General features: G+C 38.6%; 1 protein-coding gene across 4 annotated transcripts in view; it reads left to right on the top strand.

The window, feature by feature from the left end:
* Nucleotides 1–17,444, top strand: part of EPHA7 (EPH receptor A7) — a 162,355-nt gene extending 144,911 nt beyond the window's left edge. For 2 of the 4 annotated variants that reach the window (XM_075046632.1, XM_075046631.1), the window contains exons 15-17: nt 1,703–1,896; nt 3,011–3,166; nt 4,355–5,932. In XM_075046632.1, the coding sequence (XP_074902733.1) occupies nt 1,703–1,896; nt 3,011–3,166; nt 4,355–4,469 (465 nt within the window). In that variant the 3' untranslated portion in view covers nt 4,470–5,932. Of the gene's footprint in view, nt 1–1,702; nt 1,897–3,010; nt 3,167–4,354; nt 5,933–16,986 lie in introns of those variants that run through there. The other 2 variants (XM_075046635.1, XM_075046633.1) reach the window with 2 other exon arrangements.
* Nucleotides 17,445–19,359: the final 1,915 nt, after the last annotated feature.

Raw genomic sequence — 19,359 nt, 5'->3', positions numbered from 1 at the left:
AGAAATTTCTGCATTACTTTTCATAGCACACTAGTTGTTCTATACCCACTGTAGCTTATTTTTCACTTTTATTCCAGTGCTACTTCTAAGCGTAAGGAGCTGTTCTTTTGTTTTTTCTCTTAATACTGCTCTAACAGAGCTTACATTTTACTTTTAATGTTTTCTTTCCTATACAGTACTGTTCTTCCAGTTTCCCTGTTCTTCTGCAGAAATCCTCTCTCCCCACCCTGCCTGACAGATAACTTCACTGTCTCTGAAAGGTCGCTGCACTCATTCTTCAAGGTGTGCATGTTACTGCAGGAAATGAATATTTCTCAGTCATTTTTGAGTTGTAGGACAGTACTGTCTAAACATTCTAAATGTTCAGATAGAAAGCTGAGGCCCAGGGAGATGAGGCAACTTCCCGGAGGTCGGAAGGACGTTCTGTGACACAAACCTGCAGTAAGTGCCCTACCACTGGGCTATGCCTCCTCTTTTCACAAAACTTCTTTTCTGCAAAAGGTTTTGATACAATCATGGATTTCAGCCAGCTTTTTGAAGGTCATTTTGTATTCTTTGCAGTTCTGTCTACTTTGCAGTCCACTGCTTTTGCTTTTTCTCACACAACCTATAGAATATTTTCTATCTGAGGTTATTATTTTTCACTAAACCTTGGATATTCACCAACTTTATTTATCATACCAGATCTACTTCCTAGGGCTGCATCCAGAACAGCTTCTGATCTTGCTTTCTGTACAAACCGAGGAAGAAGACAGTCCTGTGCACTACCCTTCAGGAACAAGCACCCTTCCTTAGCAATTCTAACACTGCTATGTCAGTCAATGTCAGTATACTTGAAATCCCCCATGAACGGTGTTTTAGCCCTTTTTCACAAGCCTTTCTTATCTGCCTTGTTTCCTGATGTGCTTTCTTATCCTGCCCTCAAGGTTTACAGCAGTTTCCTGTGATTTTACTTTATCCATTTTTATTTTTTACTTAAATCCAAATGGACTTGGCTAAGGAAGTCAACGGGCGGGTGTAATTCTTGGTTCAGACGTTTATTCTCTCCTTCAATCATATAATCATCTAGCAGCATCTCTTATTAAATCTAACTCTCTGTTTAGGTGATATATTAAAATACCATTCAGCCAGGTCTTCCTCTCTCACGTGGCACATTTCTGCTACTTTATCATTAATATAACATGGCTAGACACAGAATACAACTTTTCCCTAACTATTTCTGTCTGCTAAACATTTTTCTTGGATCCTTTTATAATATCTTCAGGCTTTTTGTATTTTATATGTGCATTCACAGATCCCTATCCATTTACAAGTCAGTTGCTTCTACCACACACTCTTTCATAAAAGCCTTGGGGCAAGTAATAATGCTTTCTGAAATAACTCCATTTATCAATCTATCTGTTGCTCCCCTGGTGAATTTAATTGTTGCTCCCCGCTGCTCACTTGACTAGGTAATATAGCTGTGTTCTGCACATATAGAACAATATGCTTAATAAGCCCAAAGATAAAGTCGTGGAAATTATTTGAAAACATGAAGGCTAGTGTCAAAACAACAGTCTCATATTTTTGCAACACTGATGGCAAGTTTTAGTTTATTGATTTTTTTTCTTTATTTCTTTTTCTTTTATTTCTTGATCTGGGTAGCAAGATATATTCCTTAAATATCTCTTGATGAAAAATTATTAACTATGTTGGTTACTAGGTTATAAAAGCAATCGAAGAAGGCTATCGTTTGCCAGCACCCATGGATTGCCCAGCAGGACTGCACCAGCTGATGCTAGATTGTTGGCAGAAGGAGCGCGGTGAAAGGCCGAAGTTTGAGCAGATAGTTGGTATTCTGGACAAAATGATTAGAAACCCAAATAGCTTGAAAACCCCACTGGGAACCTGTAGCAGGTAAGAAAAGCTTTAGTGTGTGCTCTTACAATGGTGCACGTGGCTGGGTTATGGATGTTCTGCTTGGTGGCTGGTTCCAGTTCACACTTAGTCCATGTGTCTCTCAGTTCCTCCTGCCTTCTGTTCCCTGTTCTTCCCTTCCCTCATTTGCCCGTCTTTTTTACCATGCTGAACAAAGCCAAAAAGGACTTTCTTAAAAAAATAACCAAAATAAAGAAAGTAAATACCATGGAACTAACACCTTTCTCGGTAAACTACTGCCCACTCGTCACTCTTTCCACACTCTCACCACTAGCAGTCTTTGTTTTCCTTGTTTCTTAAAATTGTGAAGTCTGGAGGGCAAGGATCATCATCTATTGTAGTTTTATATGATGCATCCCTTGCCCTAGCAACTGCTACTGTAGAAATAGTTATTAATAATACTCATGCTTGGCCAATGTACTTTGACATGCTACACTCTAGATTTTTACCTTTCATTTTCTGGCTTTAACTCCTTTCAGCAATTGCATCGCATTGTATTTCATGGTGTAGCTTTTAATGGCTTCTTCATAAATTTCAGGTGAATTATTTAATCGTGCTAATCTTTTGATCTGCTAGCTAGATCACTGCACTAGGGAATCAACTGGCCTGTGTTCTGCTCCCAGTTCTTCTACTGACTGATTTGCTGTGTGACCTTAAGCAACTTACTTTGTGTCTCTGCTCTTTCCTTGTCTTTGTTTTGTCCCATCCGATTGAAAAATGGGAATAGCTACTACTATATTTTCTAAGATGCTTAGAAGAATAGCATCTCTATTTTACTCAGCAACTGTAGTTGCAGCAGCTGTCACGCTAGGTAATAAGGTTGATTTTCTGTTGGTAACAATAGTCCGTTAGGCTGATTTTGCTCACTCTGACCTTTCATCTTTTACATGAATAAACTTAGGAAGTACATATTGTGAGCTACAGAGTAGTCAAGAGCTATTCACAGAATAATCTAAACTGTGTAAAAGGCCTATTACTTTCTACTCTTGACCTTTTTAATACCCCAAACTTATTTGACTCTCACCTTGCTAAATACTCCCTGATGTTTTACTCTCTTTGGAAACAACTTACTTTCCTTTTTCCTTCTCCGTAGACCAATTAGCCCTCTTCTGGACCAGAACACTCCCGATTTTACCACTTTCTGCTCCGTAGGCGAATGGTTACAAGCTATTAAGATGGAAAGATATAAGGATAATTTCACAGCAGCAGGCTACAACTCTCTTGAATCAGTTGCCAGGATGACTATTGAGTAAGTTAGTACTGGGCATGTTTAACTTGCATTTAGGGAATTTCTAGGTAAAGTAATACACAATGTTCAACTCCAAAACTTTGCCCTGAGTACAAACATGGTACTTGGGGTTAAGCCAGCCGGTTTAGCAGCTGATGATGTTATATTAGAGCATCCCATGAAAGGGCAAATACCCTGCTACCTATGTGTGGCATCACTTTTTTCCTTGCTTTTGAGACCAATTGAAATAAAACCAAGGGGCTAGAATTTGAGGGAGAATGTGGCCCATTTCAAAGTATGTATGTATAGGAAAAGAACCACTTTCCCTCCACTACCTAATTGGTACCTTTTTCCAGATGCGTACTAGGAAGGTGTGGAATTTTCTTCTAATTGGCTGGGGTCTGTCTGTGTCCTGCAAGAAATGGCTTTGCATCAGGATAAAAGTCTATAGAAGCAAAACAATTTTCTGAAGGCAAGCATGGCCTGTATTGGTACTGCCATCTTAAAACAGGTCTTCTTGGCACCCTGCAAACAACATTCTTGTCCTGGTGGTTGCCAAACACATGCAATTCCTCTCACAGAGAGCAGTGGTTTTCTAAACAAGTTTTTTAACAATATTCTCAAGTTTGCAACCCTACTCTTATCTGCCTGGTATCACTAGGGGTCTAAACCAATAGCTTGGGAGCTGTCATCAGAGCCCACAAGCTTCTACTAGGTCAGTACCACTGGTAGCGGTGGAATTGAAACAGCTGCTCCTCTTCCATTTGCATGATGGGTATGGGTCAATATGCAAAGGGTTTCTCTAGGCATCTCTTTAGGAAGCAGAATGTGATCCCCAAAATCTTGTATTTATACATAACTTTGTCCTGAAAGCCACCTGAAGTATTTTACAGGAGAGGTGTCTCTTGCTTTGGGTGTCCTTAAAGGCCACAATAAAAGATTATCATAGTGCAAAACACACTGGCCTCGTTCTCAGATGTGGAGACACAGGCAGTGTAATTACATGACACCCGCCATGTAATTGCACTCCTCGATGAGAAGTTGCACAGTGCCTATATGAGCTTCACAGTACTGAGCTGAGGTTCCAGTGTAGCTTCAATGTTAGAAACCTGTAGCCCAGACCACTACGTAGCTTTGACTCACAGTTGAATACCATACAATAGCAGTCTAAGTTGAAAAATTAACAATGTACGCATTTATCTTCCCCAGGGATGTGATGAGTTTAGGGATCACGTTGGTTGGTCATCAAAAGAAAATCATGAGCAGCATTCAGACTATGAGAGCACAAATGCTACATTTACACGGCACTGGCATCCAAGTGTGATAGACATTTCTCCCTTATGAGGGAGGTGACAGACTGAGAGAACAGCACTGGCCTTCAGTATATATGAAGTGCTGCTAGAAGACACTTGATTTCCTGGGTCCTTCCTGCAGTGAATAGAAGAGCTACAAGAAGCACCTACAGACTTGAACTCCTAAGTGCCACCAGAATTTATGAAAAGGGAATTAGGATCCACCAGTGGTGGCAAGGAAAAAACAGCAGTGACAATAAACAAAGTACTACCTGAATAAACATACAAACACCTTGAGCTCTCTAACCTCCTTTTTATCTAATAGACTTTTTAAATGTACATAAAAATTTAAAAAAGAATATATTTGTCAGATAAAATCATGATATTATTGTTGAATTCAACAAAATATTTTCCTTAAATCTGTGATTTCTGAATCTTTTTTTAATCATTTGTGTTTATTCTTCATAAAGACTTTCTTTTAGTATGATGTTTATATCTTTGGACCTTTTTAGTGCTAATTCTATGACACATTACTACACTGGGTACCTCTGAAGGATTATTTGAGTTCCTAGAGATTTAAGAAGCATGACCAAGCAATGTATATCTGTCCGAACTTTGGTATCCTTTTGTGCCATTTGCTTTTGTTAAATCAGCACCGTATTGACATGGCTAGCTAATTGGCAGGGAGTCAGGAAAATGCAAGTTGCCAAGAGCTCTGATATTTTTTAAAGAATTTTTTAATGTTACACATATACTATCTTTTAAAAGAAAATAAAAGAGAAAAAAAAAAAAAAAAAAAGAAAAGAAAAAAGAAAAGCAATAATGACCCCTAAGTAGTTCTAGGCACTTTTAGCAAATTGTTTGCAACATGATTTTAATGGACTAGAGTTAAAGTGAGATATATTCTAAGATGTAGATTACAACTGTAAACCTGCTGAGACACTGCATTGAATGGACAAGTGATTGTAGGAGTGTCTCAGAACACGGGTGCAGTTCTCCAGTGTTACCTAAACCATTTAATCTGAGCACATCACATTTTTTTTCAATACTCTGCATTAGCAAATCTGAGAGAAATAGCTGGCGTATATTTTATATGAGTTCAAGCCGTATGCAGTCCAGCTGTCAGAATAAGGACATAGATTTTATATGAGAACTGTAGAGCATGAGGCAAGGGGCAGTTCAAAATTTTCAATTTTTTTTACAAGCTTTTGCTGCTCTGAACAAACATGCGTGTGCATGCTCACACAGACACAACAGTCATTCATCAGGAACACAGATGCAAGAGTAGTTCCTCAATGGAATATCTTTTTACACCATTTACTTCTATATCAATTTTGTTTGATTAAAATATTTAACTACCATAAGCAATAATGAACGGTGTCTTTACAGATATTGCAGGAATGTATATGAACCAGAGAGAATTGCTTTAAAAAAAAATCTGAAAATTGTGAACTACCCCAGCAATGAAATGCTGTACTTCCAAAGAGAATTGGGCTGCTTCTATTGATTTTGATAGAGAAAGATCCCAGGGATCAGTCATAAATTGGTCTTGTTTGATAATGTGGGCATCCACACAAAAAAAATAAAAACAAAAGAAAAACCCTGTAAATGTTCCTTTGTAAAACTTGTAAATTTTATTTATACTGTCTTGTTTTGTACACACGTTTATGTGTAGTGAGCTCTGAATACATTGAAAATGCACTATATTTTTCTATTTTAATTGCAGAGCATCACAAACAAACATGTATATTCAGTGCGACATAATGTGTTTTCCCACATTTAGGACCAAAGATAGTTATCAAAAACTTAAATGCATCATTTCCCCCCTCCTTTTTTTCCCCTCCTTTTTAGATCACTGTACAGTGTTATATTTGTCATTTTATTTATTTGTTTCATTAGAAAAATCAGTTTGGTTATACTAATTTTTTGTCCCCCCTGCCTTTGTTGAAGAAAATCTGTAAAAAGCTTTTAACTAGCATAATCCCGTTACATAGACACTTCCATTTGTAATCTTTGTAATAGACTGTAAATATATTTTTGGAACTATAATGCAATGTGCATAAGGGTTATTTTTCAGTGTCCATATATGATTGTTTATACAATTCACAGCACTTTACAGTCATGCTGAGAAGCCTAATTTATTGCCTGGATTTGGGCAGAGTAAGAAAAAAAGGTGAATATTCTTATTTCGTATTAGATTGTCATTCAGTAGAAATGAAGTTATTTTCATGTATGCAGCTCAAGATGGTTTTTTAACTATTAAAATTAATTTTCTAGAAATGCTGTAGAAGTAAGACGCAGAGTAGACTGCATGCCCAATATTGAAATTAGTGCACACAAGCACTCGGCCAAGGCACTTCGAGTAGCCATTGGAACACGCTTAATTAATAAACATCCATTTTGTGTTATAACAAATGCTAAGTGCCTCACTACTGGGGTGAGCATCTGTGGGCAACTGCACAGGGTGCTTGTCAGTTTTGCTGCTGCTTTAGGCACCCAGCTATGAATTTAGGAGTCTTTAAGTTCAGACACCTGCTTCCTTACAAATCTCGGCTATTGTTTCTAAGGGCTCGGTGATTAAAGGTGCGATGCAGCAATGCTGGTATTGCTGAGAACCCACAAACCCTAAATGCAAGAGAGTTGAGGCCAGGCTTCACCTTTAGGACTCATTCAATATTGTGAAGCACAGCGGCCTCGAGGCATGGGTGGTGACCTGGGCTCACACGTGGAAAAGTGAGGGCCCTAATGGTATTTCTTCCTGATTTTTCCTTGTTTGATTTAAGCCATCTTCTTTGAATAGTAAATATATTTTAGCATTCATCTATATACCTTGACTGCCTTAATGTTGCCACAGATTTTTACACATTTGAAAGTGGTAGAGTAGACCCAGAAAGCACAATCGCTATCAATACTCCTATTGTATCTATCTGTTCAGAACACTACTGCAATTTAGAGCACATGCATGTAAATGGATTTGTAACTGGTAGAGCGGCAACATATTGATGTTGGTTGCAGTTCCCCAGGTTCCAGGAAAACATAGTCCAGTGTAAAAAAAAATAAAGTGCCAGAGAAAGTTGATGTTCGTGGGAGGAACTGAAGAAAAATTTGGGTCAGAGGGAGAATTAAAGGCTAAACGACGAAATAAAGAAATTATCTTCGTTCTGGCTTAATTTCATTGAATTTGGAAATTGTGCATCGCTAAAGACAGGTTATCAGGCTGTCAGTGAGGCTGATCTTTCTTGACTTTATCCACCTACAAGCATCTAAAAGAGAGATGCCTAAGACAAGCAGGATGAATCTCCCTCTGGGAATGCTTATCTCCATTACCTGTAGAGGGAACCCAGATGATTAGCTTAAATTAGGCGTCTAATATCTAGATAGTTAAAGTTAGGTGAGGTGATTCCTACCCTATATGTCCCTGGCTGCTACAGTTTCCCCTGCAAGCTGAGTGTTGTAGAAAGGCAGCTCCTCCACTACTAGTATGTCCCCAAATGTATTTAAATTGGGCTTTATCACAGAGAGAGGTGATTTTTTTTTTTTTAGTTCAGAGATTTGTAACAGATCATCTAAATGCTTTTTGTATATGGGTATTAATTCTTGAAAAAAATTGTGATTGTTCTGAGGAAGACCTGCCTAGTAAATTACAGTTATTTAATATTTTAAATAATCAGAAATATTTGCTGACATACTGCTTCAGTCCAGAGGTTATGTGATCAGATATGATAGTTGCTGTTTGCAAAACCATGTTTATCTAAAGCCTTGTCATGTACAAATCTCCAGGAGGCAAAGATGCTTAAATGTATCTCACATTGAATGTTGCCCTTAATATCTCAATAATTGAGCTCTGTCTGTATTATTCTCCATTTAAAATGAGTTTTTTATATTTGTTTAAGCTGGAGTTATCTGGCATCCACTGAGGGAGTTTGAAAAAATGATTTTAAATTAAATTTGCTTTTCTCCACTAATAGTTATATACGGTAAATAGTTTCCACTGTTCTGAATGTTACAAAAATTATTGCTTTAATGTGGGGGATGAATGGGTTTATTTTTGTTTTGTTGTTGGTATTTTTTTACATTTATTTGTTAGTAGTTGAAATAAAAAAAAAATAATAATTTGTCCTTAACTTTCTAAATAATTGATATATAGCAATTTTGAGAATTATTTAAATTCCACGACTTTGGGGTTACTACTGAGATGGTGATCATGTCACTACAGCCATATTACCAAGCAGTGCCAAGACACCCTGCCACAAGGGCGGGTTCAGCCGGCATTCGGTTGCCCTGTAATGGGATAAAGCAGTCCACTGGCTGTGTGCGAGGAGTGAAGGCCAACTCAGCCAAAAAAGGGTCATTTCACCTTTTAAAAAATATTTATGTGACATGTTAGAGCTAACACATCCTTAATGCACCACTTCCCTGCATGCAGTTAGAAACTGGTATGCTCGTGATATGCATTTGATTTTTGGTGGGGTTTGTTTGTTGGTTTGTTTGTTTGGTTTTTTTTAAACAAGTGACATTTGGGGTGCTTGTGGAAGAGAGCAGTTCCCAGACAAGATGACAAGCCCGGTTTAAGAAAAGTACAGTACAAATTCTTGCCTAACTAATTCTGGCAGCAGGTCCTGCAGGGATATACAGGCAGTTGGTGTTATGATTTGCTGAGCAACTAGCACAGCAGGGTTTCTGCATGTTCGGGACCTGTTAGGATTGTCCTTCTGATGAATTAACTGATACGTAGGAATGGGAGAATTTTTTCCCCCACTAACTTGGAATGGGCTTACAGACGGTAGATTTGGGATTCGTAAGACTACTCAAAACTCTTAGCCTCAAACTAATTTCTAGTAAAACAAGAAATTCTGGGCAGCAGCCTATATTTTCTCTCATATTCCCTTAAGGGCTGTCAAACAGAGCCAACAATTACTTTTAAACAGAGATCTTTATTGTTTGCATAGTGCAGCCTTCTATTAACTTGGGAATAGGCAGTTCTGTAATTAAATTTCCTGCAAAAAAGATTGGGGAGGGATGGGGGAGGAGGAAGGGAATACAAAGGTTTGGAAAAAAAACCCACAAAAACAAAGAAAGAAAACCCCAATCCAACAAATAACCTGTGAAACCCAAAGTATGACTGGGCTCACCATTTTTTTAACACATTCCATATAAGAATTTGAAAAATATAAGAGATTAAACCATAGGCATAAAATCTGCAATATCCTGACAAAGAGTAGTGGCAGAATGCAAGCTACATTTGTGGGAGTTTTTCCCCTCTGGATTTGGTTTTGTGAGATTTTTAAGTTAGCATAATTAACACATGCTTTTAGAGTAAAATCTATTGGGACAGGCTAAAGGACAAAATTAGTGTGTCTATAATATCCGTGAATTTCTCAGTGCACTTTCAGGGTGGGCAAGGGTTAGGCAGTTTGAAAGTGAAAAGAGTCATGTGGAGTTTATATGGTGTACAGACCGTGTAGGTTACGTCCAGCGAGATTATGAAAGGTTAAAAGTTAAAGAGGAAAACCCTCACTTTTGTACCTGGTGAAAAGTCAGAAGATGGTCGAAAATGAAAAGAGAGGGGGGTGAAGCCATTCAGAATATGGGAGTCTAAGTCGTAGGTAGGGCTCCGCAAGACATTGCTGGCAGGGGAGTTAAGGAGTGTCAGGATTTTTTGTTTAAGTAAAGAGACACTGTTAATAAAATATACCTAATAATCTAATGTGGAGTGGTTTCAGTACTCTGATTTTTCCTCAGGCCAGATTGGAATTTGTCAAAGAGACTAAATTGAGACAGATGGGAAAGCAACTGGTAAAACACAGCTCATTCAAGCAGACTTGAAAGAGACATGAAAGGAGAATTTTACATTAAAAGCCTGAAAATAAAACATGAACTCTGATATTTACTCTCAGAAGGTTTTAGAGTAGTTTTCTTTAAGTCTAGGGTAATGATAGCACATTTTAGCCCTGATACTATACAAATTGGGTGAAATTAATGTCTAATTAGAGTGACCAAAAAAGAACCACAAGTCAAAAAATAGTTGATGTCTTGATAGCCTGTGAAAAAAAAGATGTGATACAGCCATGCGAAACTTGTGTAGCCAGCCAAATGAATCTTGGACAAAACAAGACATAATGCCTAATGCCAGAAGAGCTAAATCAGGAACAGAAAATCTATTCATCCATGGACCAAGGCTTCTGTATTTAATTGAACCAAATAACCAATTGTACATCTGTGCTGCTAATAATAATAAATACTAATAATGAAAAACTACAACTTAGAGGTCATCTGATGAATCATAATATGGCTAACACTGAAAAACACACTTGGTGCTTAAGCCATAGCTGTGCCCAAAGACTTATGTGTGCTACCAGTATTAGAGTTCCATGTCTCTGAGTATTTCAAGTTATTTATAAACTGGAGACATTATAGCCCGAAGTCCATAACTAAAGCATTCCTCTTTTGTGCCAAAAACAAAACAAAAAAAAAAACAAAAAAAAGAAGGAATGCTGAGGAGTCTGCAAGGTCTATCAGGTGCAATAGAAATTGTCTCCTGGTTATTTCCTTAGAATTACCAAGAAAACCATGAGTTTATCTCTTAAATTAAGAAACAAACTTCCTGCTCCAAAGATGCCATCTGACTGAGAAGAAAAATCATCCAATAGTTTTGCTAGGATATCCAAATCTGGCTTGAAAGAGGCTAGACTGAAGAATGATAGAATGAATGTATCCATGTTGATCCCGCACATTTCGTGTCTGTAGAAACATTACTCAGGCAATTTCTTGACTATCATTCAACCTGTCTTGCTATGCCAGCTTCCACTGGCTTCCTGAAGGGCTGCATGTCCATTTTTAAGATGTCTGCTGGAAAACATGTTTCAGTTTCTTTTCCTCAGGGACCAACCAGCCTATGCCAAGAATGCATGTGTAGCTTAAAAGTAAGAAGGTGCAGGAATCTCAGATTAGTTCTCTCCAGTGTGTTATTTTCAGTCATAGTCGTAAATTAAATGTGTTCTCCCACTGAGGTTACACATAGTAAATTCAATGAGAAATCTGATTTGCCTGGAATAAACTTAGTAAAACCATCCAGATACCTCCCGAAGGCCACTCAGGAATGGCAGTTTTTAAGTGGTGGTTAGGATTTTGTTCAGAAAGTAAAAGAAGTGGGTCGATGGGAAGTCTGCGTGTGCAGCTTTCACACTCTGTAAAACATTCCTCTTACCAAAGTATGGAGCTTTCTGGGCAGCAGATACCCTCTGTCACTGTCACTGAAACTAGACCACAAATGCAAAACCTGTGAGTCCATAAGAATAAACAAATAAAAAATTAATTCTGTAACAGAATTAGACCAAGTCTTCACTATTTATTTTTTCATCTTGGCAGCACTGCTACTTCCATGGGCGGGTCAGTGGAAGAGTAAAATGGGTCCAGACAATAGAAGAGGAGAATGGAATTGGGTGGAGTGAGGGGACTCGCTGGGTGGGAAAAGAGAGGCTGAGAGGAGGTGCTGGACCTGTGGGTGACTTTGGGCAGTTTTTGTATTTCCGTTTCAGGATTGTTATGGTGCAGAGCGCTTGCCCTCAGCCCATTTCATCCCAGGTGTCTCTCCTGGCTCTTTTACACAAGTAACCCCTGAGTCCTCCCTTATATTACTTTATACAAAATAGGTGTCCTCTTCCCCAGTAGCCAGTGTTCATACCCACATGGACTGCTGGAGAGGAAGGCAGGGTTAGATTCAAATCCAGGCCATTATGCCTACAGGAAGAAATTGGGCCAACGAGGCACTGAGAGGGATTCCTAATGAGGATTTTCCTTTAATATTACTGGGCCTTGATACTATGGACACGTGATTGATTGCTATTGTGGAGAGAAAGGCTGCACCTTACTATATAGCTTCCCTACAAAGTTCATCCACGGCCAAGAGCAGAAAGGCAGGTGGGGAAGAGAAAAAAAAAAAAGCTTTCAGGCATTTCTTTGTAGTGTTCTTTTCAAGAGAAATAATTGTCTCAATGCCTACATTACCTAAACTTGTGCAAGAGTCAAATCCCTTTTGATGCTTCCTGCTTGCTGGCAAAATCATCCCAGACAGACTGTGTACTGTCTATTGAAAATCTCAGTCACAAACTGCCTCCTATCTCATGAAACTACTTGCCTAACATCGAGCTGTCTCCCAGACAGTACCTTTCTTGCAGTATTTACTTGAGTATCACAACACCAAAGTCCCTCTGCAGACGTGCACGTTTGTTTCCTTATGTAGAGGTACCTCCGGCTTTTGAGGGGTATTTCCCCAGCTGTGAAGAGGGAAACTATTTTTTGCACTATGCTCTACTTCCATTTCTCCCCAGCTGGCATTAGGCTTTAATACTTACCTAGCAGCCCCCATGCTTCACTGGGGGGTAAGTAGACGATGACAGTGAGGAAGTAACATTTAGTACCCCAGCAACAACAAATGCAACATCTATCTACAACCAGCAAACCATGGGTCAGGGAGATCACTCCAGGTGATCTGCCTTTAAGTGCAGGAATCATTAGTGTTGGTCAAAACAAAACAAAACACAAAAAAAGGTGTGTATGCGGGAGGGGGGCTGTTGATACAGAAGGTCTGAATCAGCCAGGCTTACATGTGAACTGCCCAGTAACACTAATGATACAAGCTAATGGAGTATGTTTAAAATAGTATCAAAATCTTTCTATTGGCAGTACAATCTAAGAGGGACCTGAATGGCAGAAATCAAAACACCTGGTGAGGGGACTATTTCAGGGCAGTGAGAGGAAAGAGTTACCTTCTGTCATTTTGTACTCCCCATAATGAATGGAGGAAAAGTCTCTTCTCATGCTTTTATACTATTATAAACCTATTTCTTATGGATTTTGTGAAATGAATATAGCTGGATTAATGAAAATCATATGGAAACTAATGCTTTACCTGTGTTATCTGCTTCTGAATTATTTGCTGAAAAAGAATGAAGATATTCCCTAGAAATATTACCTGCTTTCAGTATAGCAAAGTATCTTAGTAATTATGGAAAAGGAAAAAAAAAATCCTTATAAAGTAAGCCTTCAAAGCAGCTAATACCATTTTTACACATATATTTTGAAATAGGATTGTGTAAAGGTGAATTTATCTTTTTTTTTTTTTTTTTAACGATGGGATGCTGTCAAATTATTTAAATTTAAAATCCTAGAGGAATGGATATTATATATTTCATAATGCCTTTACAAGTGGTTGCATGATATTTAAGGTTGAATTTTCAGGTCTAAATTAACAGTGCTTCACTGTAGATACCAGAGAAACAGAAACCACTTATCTTAGCTTACAGTTATGCATCTGCACGTCTGTCATTGAGCCATCACAGCATACTTTTGCAAAACAGAATATTGTATTTGGCGGTGCTTAGACCATAAATTCTATTGTGTTGCTGCTATTATTTTTGTATTTAAGGCCTTTTGGTGATGTAAGCCCTTGTTAGCTAAGGTCAGTAGTGTTAGTAAGCAGATGAATATCATGTAAATTGGTAGAAGCCATTTGCTGAAAGTATGGAGATATCTCACAGAGGTGTCGTCCAGCTGTTACTGAGCTCGTTTTCTCTCCTTGTCTAGTTTAATGCCAGAACAAGCCAACAGACTGACTCCACTCATGCTTATTGACAGCTGAATTGTGGCTAGCCGTAGTTCAGGATACATAGCTGGTGGAAATGTAACACCTGTCTGGGATCCTTTTACCTCTGTTTCCAGGAAAGATCACCTTATTTTTTTGTGATTTGATGAATGGCCTACTTCTTTTCTGAGAACACATGGAAATTTTACATATCTCTTGGGTGAGAAAGGCGTAGAAGGAGTAAGGCTGACTCCACAGCTTTGGGCTGTGGGAAGGTATTACAAGGCCAACATGATACTTTCAGCCTCTATGTGGGAAGGGAGAGACTCTGTATGTATTCATATATTGCCAAACACTTTGAAATGCAGCTGCTTGCCTGGGAAAAGGTTGGTTAGGCTAAGCCTAATCCAAAATTACCTCTGAAATTCAGTCCTGCACTGTACAATCTTTTCCATTCCTGAAGCACCTTTCCCTTCCAAAAATCCCTTCCCTCTTACTCTGAAATTGGTGTTTAGGCCACTTCTCTGGGAATGAGGAGACTGTTGTTCTGAGTGAAATGGAGTTTTTTCACGGGAGAGGTTGAGTGAGTGGCCTGTCATGTCCCAGGAGAGCCAATATCTTGGTCTGCAGGCACCACACTTCCCCATATCATTCTGCCATTGCTCAAATATTAGCCAAAATGCCTATGATCTCTTTGATCCTTTTTTATTACATGTGTTTCCTGTTGAAAGGATGAATTTAGGCATGTGCTTTCAGAGAAGGTTTGGGGCTGTGAATCCCTGAAAATATTTTCCTCAGGACACATCCAGATTTACTGCTGGGATACACGATGGCATACCCAGGACCCTCTGAGAACTAATTCTCGTTGGGTTTCCTTTCTGGGGAGGTTACGGTGTGGGGGGTAACAGGTATGTCCTTGGCACGCATCAGAGACTGGGTGAATGAGTACTAAATCTGACTAAACAGATATCCCAACCAAGAACTGAAGCCCTATCCTCACCTCATCAGGGCTTGTCAGGCCTGTCTTTGGCCTTCAGTTTCTCCAAACCATTTTAAGTTTCTGTCTCTTTGCAGGGAGATGGAGTGTCTAGTTCAGGCCTGGAATGACATTGGACAGCAGGACAGCTAGAAATGAAGCATTATGATAATGAGTAGCTAAGTCATACAGATGCAAGGAAATTATCAGATTGATTTGCCATATGTCACACAGGGATCCTCATCTCCCGTTTGTTGATGTTTCATACCTGTTAGCTTGCACCTGGTCTCTGCTCTGGTGAAAGCAGAACTTGGCAGTGAGAACCAAGTGCAGCCCAGAGTAAAGCCATGCCACAGTCCAGGGCCTACATGCACTATCTCTTGAATCTCTTGATCCAGAGAGCTTCATCTTGGTGCTGACCAAGAAGTGTCAGTAGAGACAGAGCCAATATAAATGTAACCTGAGGTTTTAAATACCTATGCATCCAAGTGCTATTTGTGACTACCATTTGCCTTTAGCTTTGAATAAATTCACATGTCAATCATTTTAACTAATTCAAAGACTTACTTGCCTTCAAAATAGTAAAAAGAAACTATCAGAGTCAAAAAAGCCTTCCTTTTGGAAAGGATTCCTCCTCAGAGTTCCTTTTTGCTGTGTTCTTTTCTCACACATTCTTTGCATTACTAGGGTTTCAAAGGGCAGGTGCAAAAAAACCTAATAGAAGTGAGATTTAGCTTGGTTAATACCTTCCCTTCATGTAAAATTAGTCCCTAGGACACTACACTAGAGACAGAAAAAAACCACTCTGTCCCTCCATCAGATTGCTTTCTCTAGCTTTTCTTTTTTTTTTTTTTTTTTTTTTTTTTTACTAAGCCTCAGACATTATGGCCATTAATATTGTCAGATCCTCTTCTCAGCTTATCATAAAACATCTGCTCCCATTTTGTCCAGTTTGGTGACAGAGATGTATGGCATGTTACAATGTATTACTAATGCTCTTCTCTTGAATGAGTATCTTCACTTTGATTCACACTGTTAAATAATCTAATCCATGTGCTGGAATGACAGATACTACTTTGGAAACAACTGTAAGAATTTTGGTTGGTATGGCAGGGGGACATTCCTCTGCTGGTTTATTTTTCTTTAGTATTAATGTTACATTGGCTTGTCTCAACGTCTGTAACAAATTGCTTTTCTCTCAGGAATTTTCAAATAATTTTGTTAAGAGATTGCTAACCATATGTAAAATAATTTCTATTCAGTCCTGGCCTACATCCATTAGTCCTAAAGGTATATTGTTTTAGAGATTTCATATGGCTAGCCTGTCACTAAATGTCCAGTAAAATCCACATCGTTTTCTTTCCTTTTCTTTTTTAAGCTCTGAGGGGTTTTTTGGCAACACAAGTAACATAAACATTGTCTTGGGGTGCCTCATATGTAATGACTGAGACAAGTCAGTTAAAATGTTTTATAAGATTCTTCAGCAATACTGAGAGCTTCTGATAATATCAGTTAGGCTAAAGGAGAGTCTACTTTATTAGTTTACATGCTAGAAGCTACCATGTGTATGCTTTTTTAATTAAGCAGAGTTTAAACTGAACACACCCATTCCACCCTTTTCCTGCTTCTCTGTTTTGAAGAGTTATCTACATCTTCTCCCGGTTCTTAATTTTATACCCAAACACCCATCTGAAAAACTGCACCTCATTCATTTATTTCCTTTATTTCCAATACTGAAATTGTCAAGTATAACCCTGTGGCTCATTGAGATCCGGCGTGAAACACAACAGCATTTCCTTCATGTTAGAGGTGTTTGCCTGGGCATCTTTGGGTTATTGATGTTTACCTAGCTAGTCGATGAGAATTTTTGTCAAGTAGTGGTGTATACATGGCAATGACAATGATAGTGTAATTTGCCTCTATTACTTCCTGATATCAGGATTCTGCTGCACTGCCAATTTCATATCTGTTGTTATTATTTGTTTGACAGAATCAAAAACATGCCAGGTGCTTTGCAAAACAGAGAACAAGAAAAATCCCTTTCCAGAAGAGATGACAGCCTGAATAGAAATGACATAATGGCAGGAGACAAAGGAAGCAGAAAGGGGAAGCAAAACAAGAGTTATAACCATAAGATCATGAGATTGGTTTGGAGGCACAGTGAACGCTATGAGGCATTTTTTTAAAGCGCATAAGGACTGTAGTTGGGATTAGACAATGGAAATGTAGAAAAGAAGCATGGAAAGGAATGGAGAAGAAGGGAGGAACAGACTGGCAACAGGAGGAAGAGTAAACAGAGGTGTATGGGAGAGGCCAGAACACACACCTGACAAACTGAGGATTATGACTAATGCCAAGAATGAAAGACCACATCTGAAGAGCATGATGATTTCAGGAGGATGGCGAAGCAGGACATGGCGATGCTGCTAGGGAGAGAAGAGCCAGCAAAGCTGCCCTGGAAGCCTGCCCTGGAAGCTCCTCACACTAATATAACCCTGCTTCCCCATCTTCTTTCTAGCTCCCCTCTTATACACAAAATATGTATATAGAAGAGCAAAGGAGAAGGAGAAGCAGCTAAATCAAACATTCCAGAGATCCTGCTGGGGAAGAAGTTTAAGCTGGGATGGTACAGATTTACTCCTACTGCTGCTGCTGCTGGTAGCAAGCGGCAGAGAGCATCCTGTTAGCCTTTCTCATGCAGACAAATCAATGGGAGTCTTTACCACTACTTACAAATAGGCCTTGCTGAGAAATACTCAGCAAAATTATAATACTCCAGGCAATCCAGGACATTTTAAAATGTCCTTTCATTCTAGATCAGAAAGAAGCAGAAATGATAACATTCACAGTGAATGAACAGGGAAGAAAAAATATTTAAGCAGTTTCTTTTAAAGCTCAAAATAATCATTTCAGTATCAGAGAAAAATATAAGGGCGATTTTGCTGACTGAAAAAAAAATACGGTTTATAACTTTTCATTAAAATTTCTGATAAAATTGGGAATTATTTTAATTATGTTGGACTGGCTTTTTTTTCCCCTAGAAAATTGGTGTTGTTTTTAGAAGGAAACTGGAAAATTGCCATTTTCCGTCTGTCAGACATTTTAAACTACCCTGATTTCCAAGGTAAGAATTGTTCAGGAGTAAGAAAGCTGCAGAGTGGCCAGTCTAATCTCTTCCTCACTTCCTTCTCCTCTGCTTCGGTGATCAGACATGTCTAATGATTAGGCTGCAAAGAGCAAAACCAGTTTCTATGTCTCTCTGAGAAAAGGCATTTTGCAAACTTCTTTAAGAATTATTAACTAGATCTGCTTACAGGAAGCCACTTTTTTTGTTGCAGACTATGTCTCCATTTAAATCCTCCGCACAGCTCTTCCATTTTGCCTGGGAAAGTTTATCAGAAAGCACACTGGAAAGGCTCAGATCTTTCTCTTTCCAGTGAAACTCTTTTTAGACATATTTATAGCTTGGCAGATGTACTGGTATGACAGTTGAGAGACTACTGTGGGTAATGGAGTATTCTATTATTTTGGCATATATAGGCACTTTTTGCTTGGTACTTCTGACCACAAAATATTGATGTTTAGGGTACTATAGGTACTTAACCATTGTATTTTTTTCTTAAAAGTTTTAGAGGACAGCACTGGATAAATTTTTCTTCTCCTTCAGTGTAACACAGCTTTGCATGGGTCATTCGTCTTGAATGCACACCAGAGTGATATCAAGTTGGTTCTTGTGACACCTTATCAATATGATTCCCATTTTTAGTCTCTTCTAGCAGTGGAATGATTTAAGTATTGTCTAGTGGAGGCAACAGCCTTGTTTAAGAATATCTTGGTGACTCTGGATAGGATTCAAATAATTCATCTAGGTGAGGAGGAGACAGTTGGAAGTCATAGCTGAAATACTACAAAAAATCCTTAACTGGTTGGGTTTGTTGATCATTTACTTGAAGATTTTGGTAAATGGTGGCTTACTGGATTCTCAAATGGCAGCAATGGCCAAATACATTTTTTTAAATTGTCTTCAATTTGAACTTTGCTTAAGTTATTTAAACTCTTGTCACCTCGGATACCATTTTAGCAATGAGGTTTACAGGACCTACTCTGTCAATGTAGAAACTTCAGCTACTAAAGAACATACCAGGTATAGAGAGTTAACACAATGCTCAGCAGTGCTTGAAGAATCAGGCCCACTTCAGTAATTTATCTCCACCATTACTGAAAACATACTGGGTTTATATCATATAACCATGGTGTCAACTTACAAAATACACCCTGCTTAAATTCCTCTTACAATCAAATGTAGCTCAAAGTTTCATAACAGTCCATGTATCATTAAAAAAAGATTGGAAAGCAGTGTCAT

The sequence above is a fragment of the Buteo buteo genome, chromosome 15 (genome assembly GCF_964188355.1).
Source record: "Buteo buteo chromosome 15, bButBut1.hap1.1, whole genome shotgun sequence".
Lineage (NCBI taxonomy): Eukaryota > Metazoa > Chordata > Aves > Accipitriformes > Accipitridae > Buteo > Buteo buteo.
This window is presented reverse-complemented; position numbering and strand designations above follow the sequence as displayed.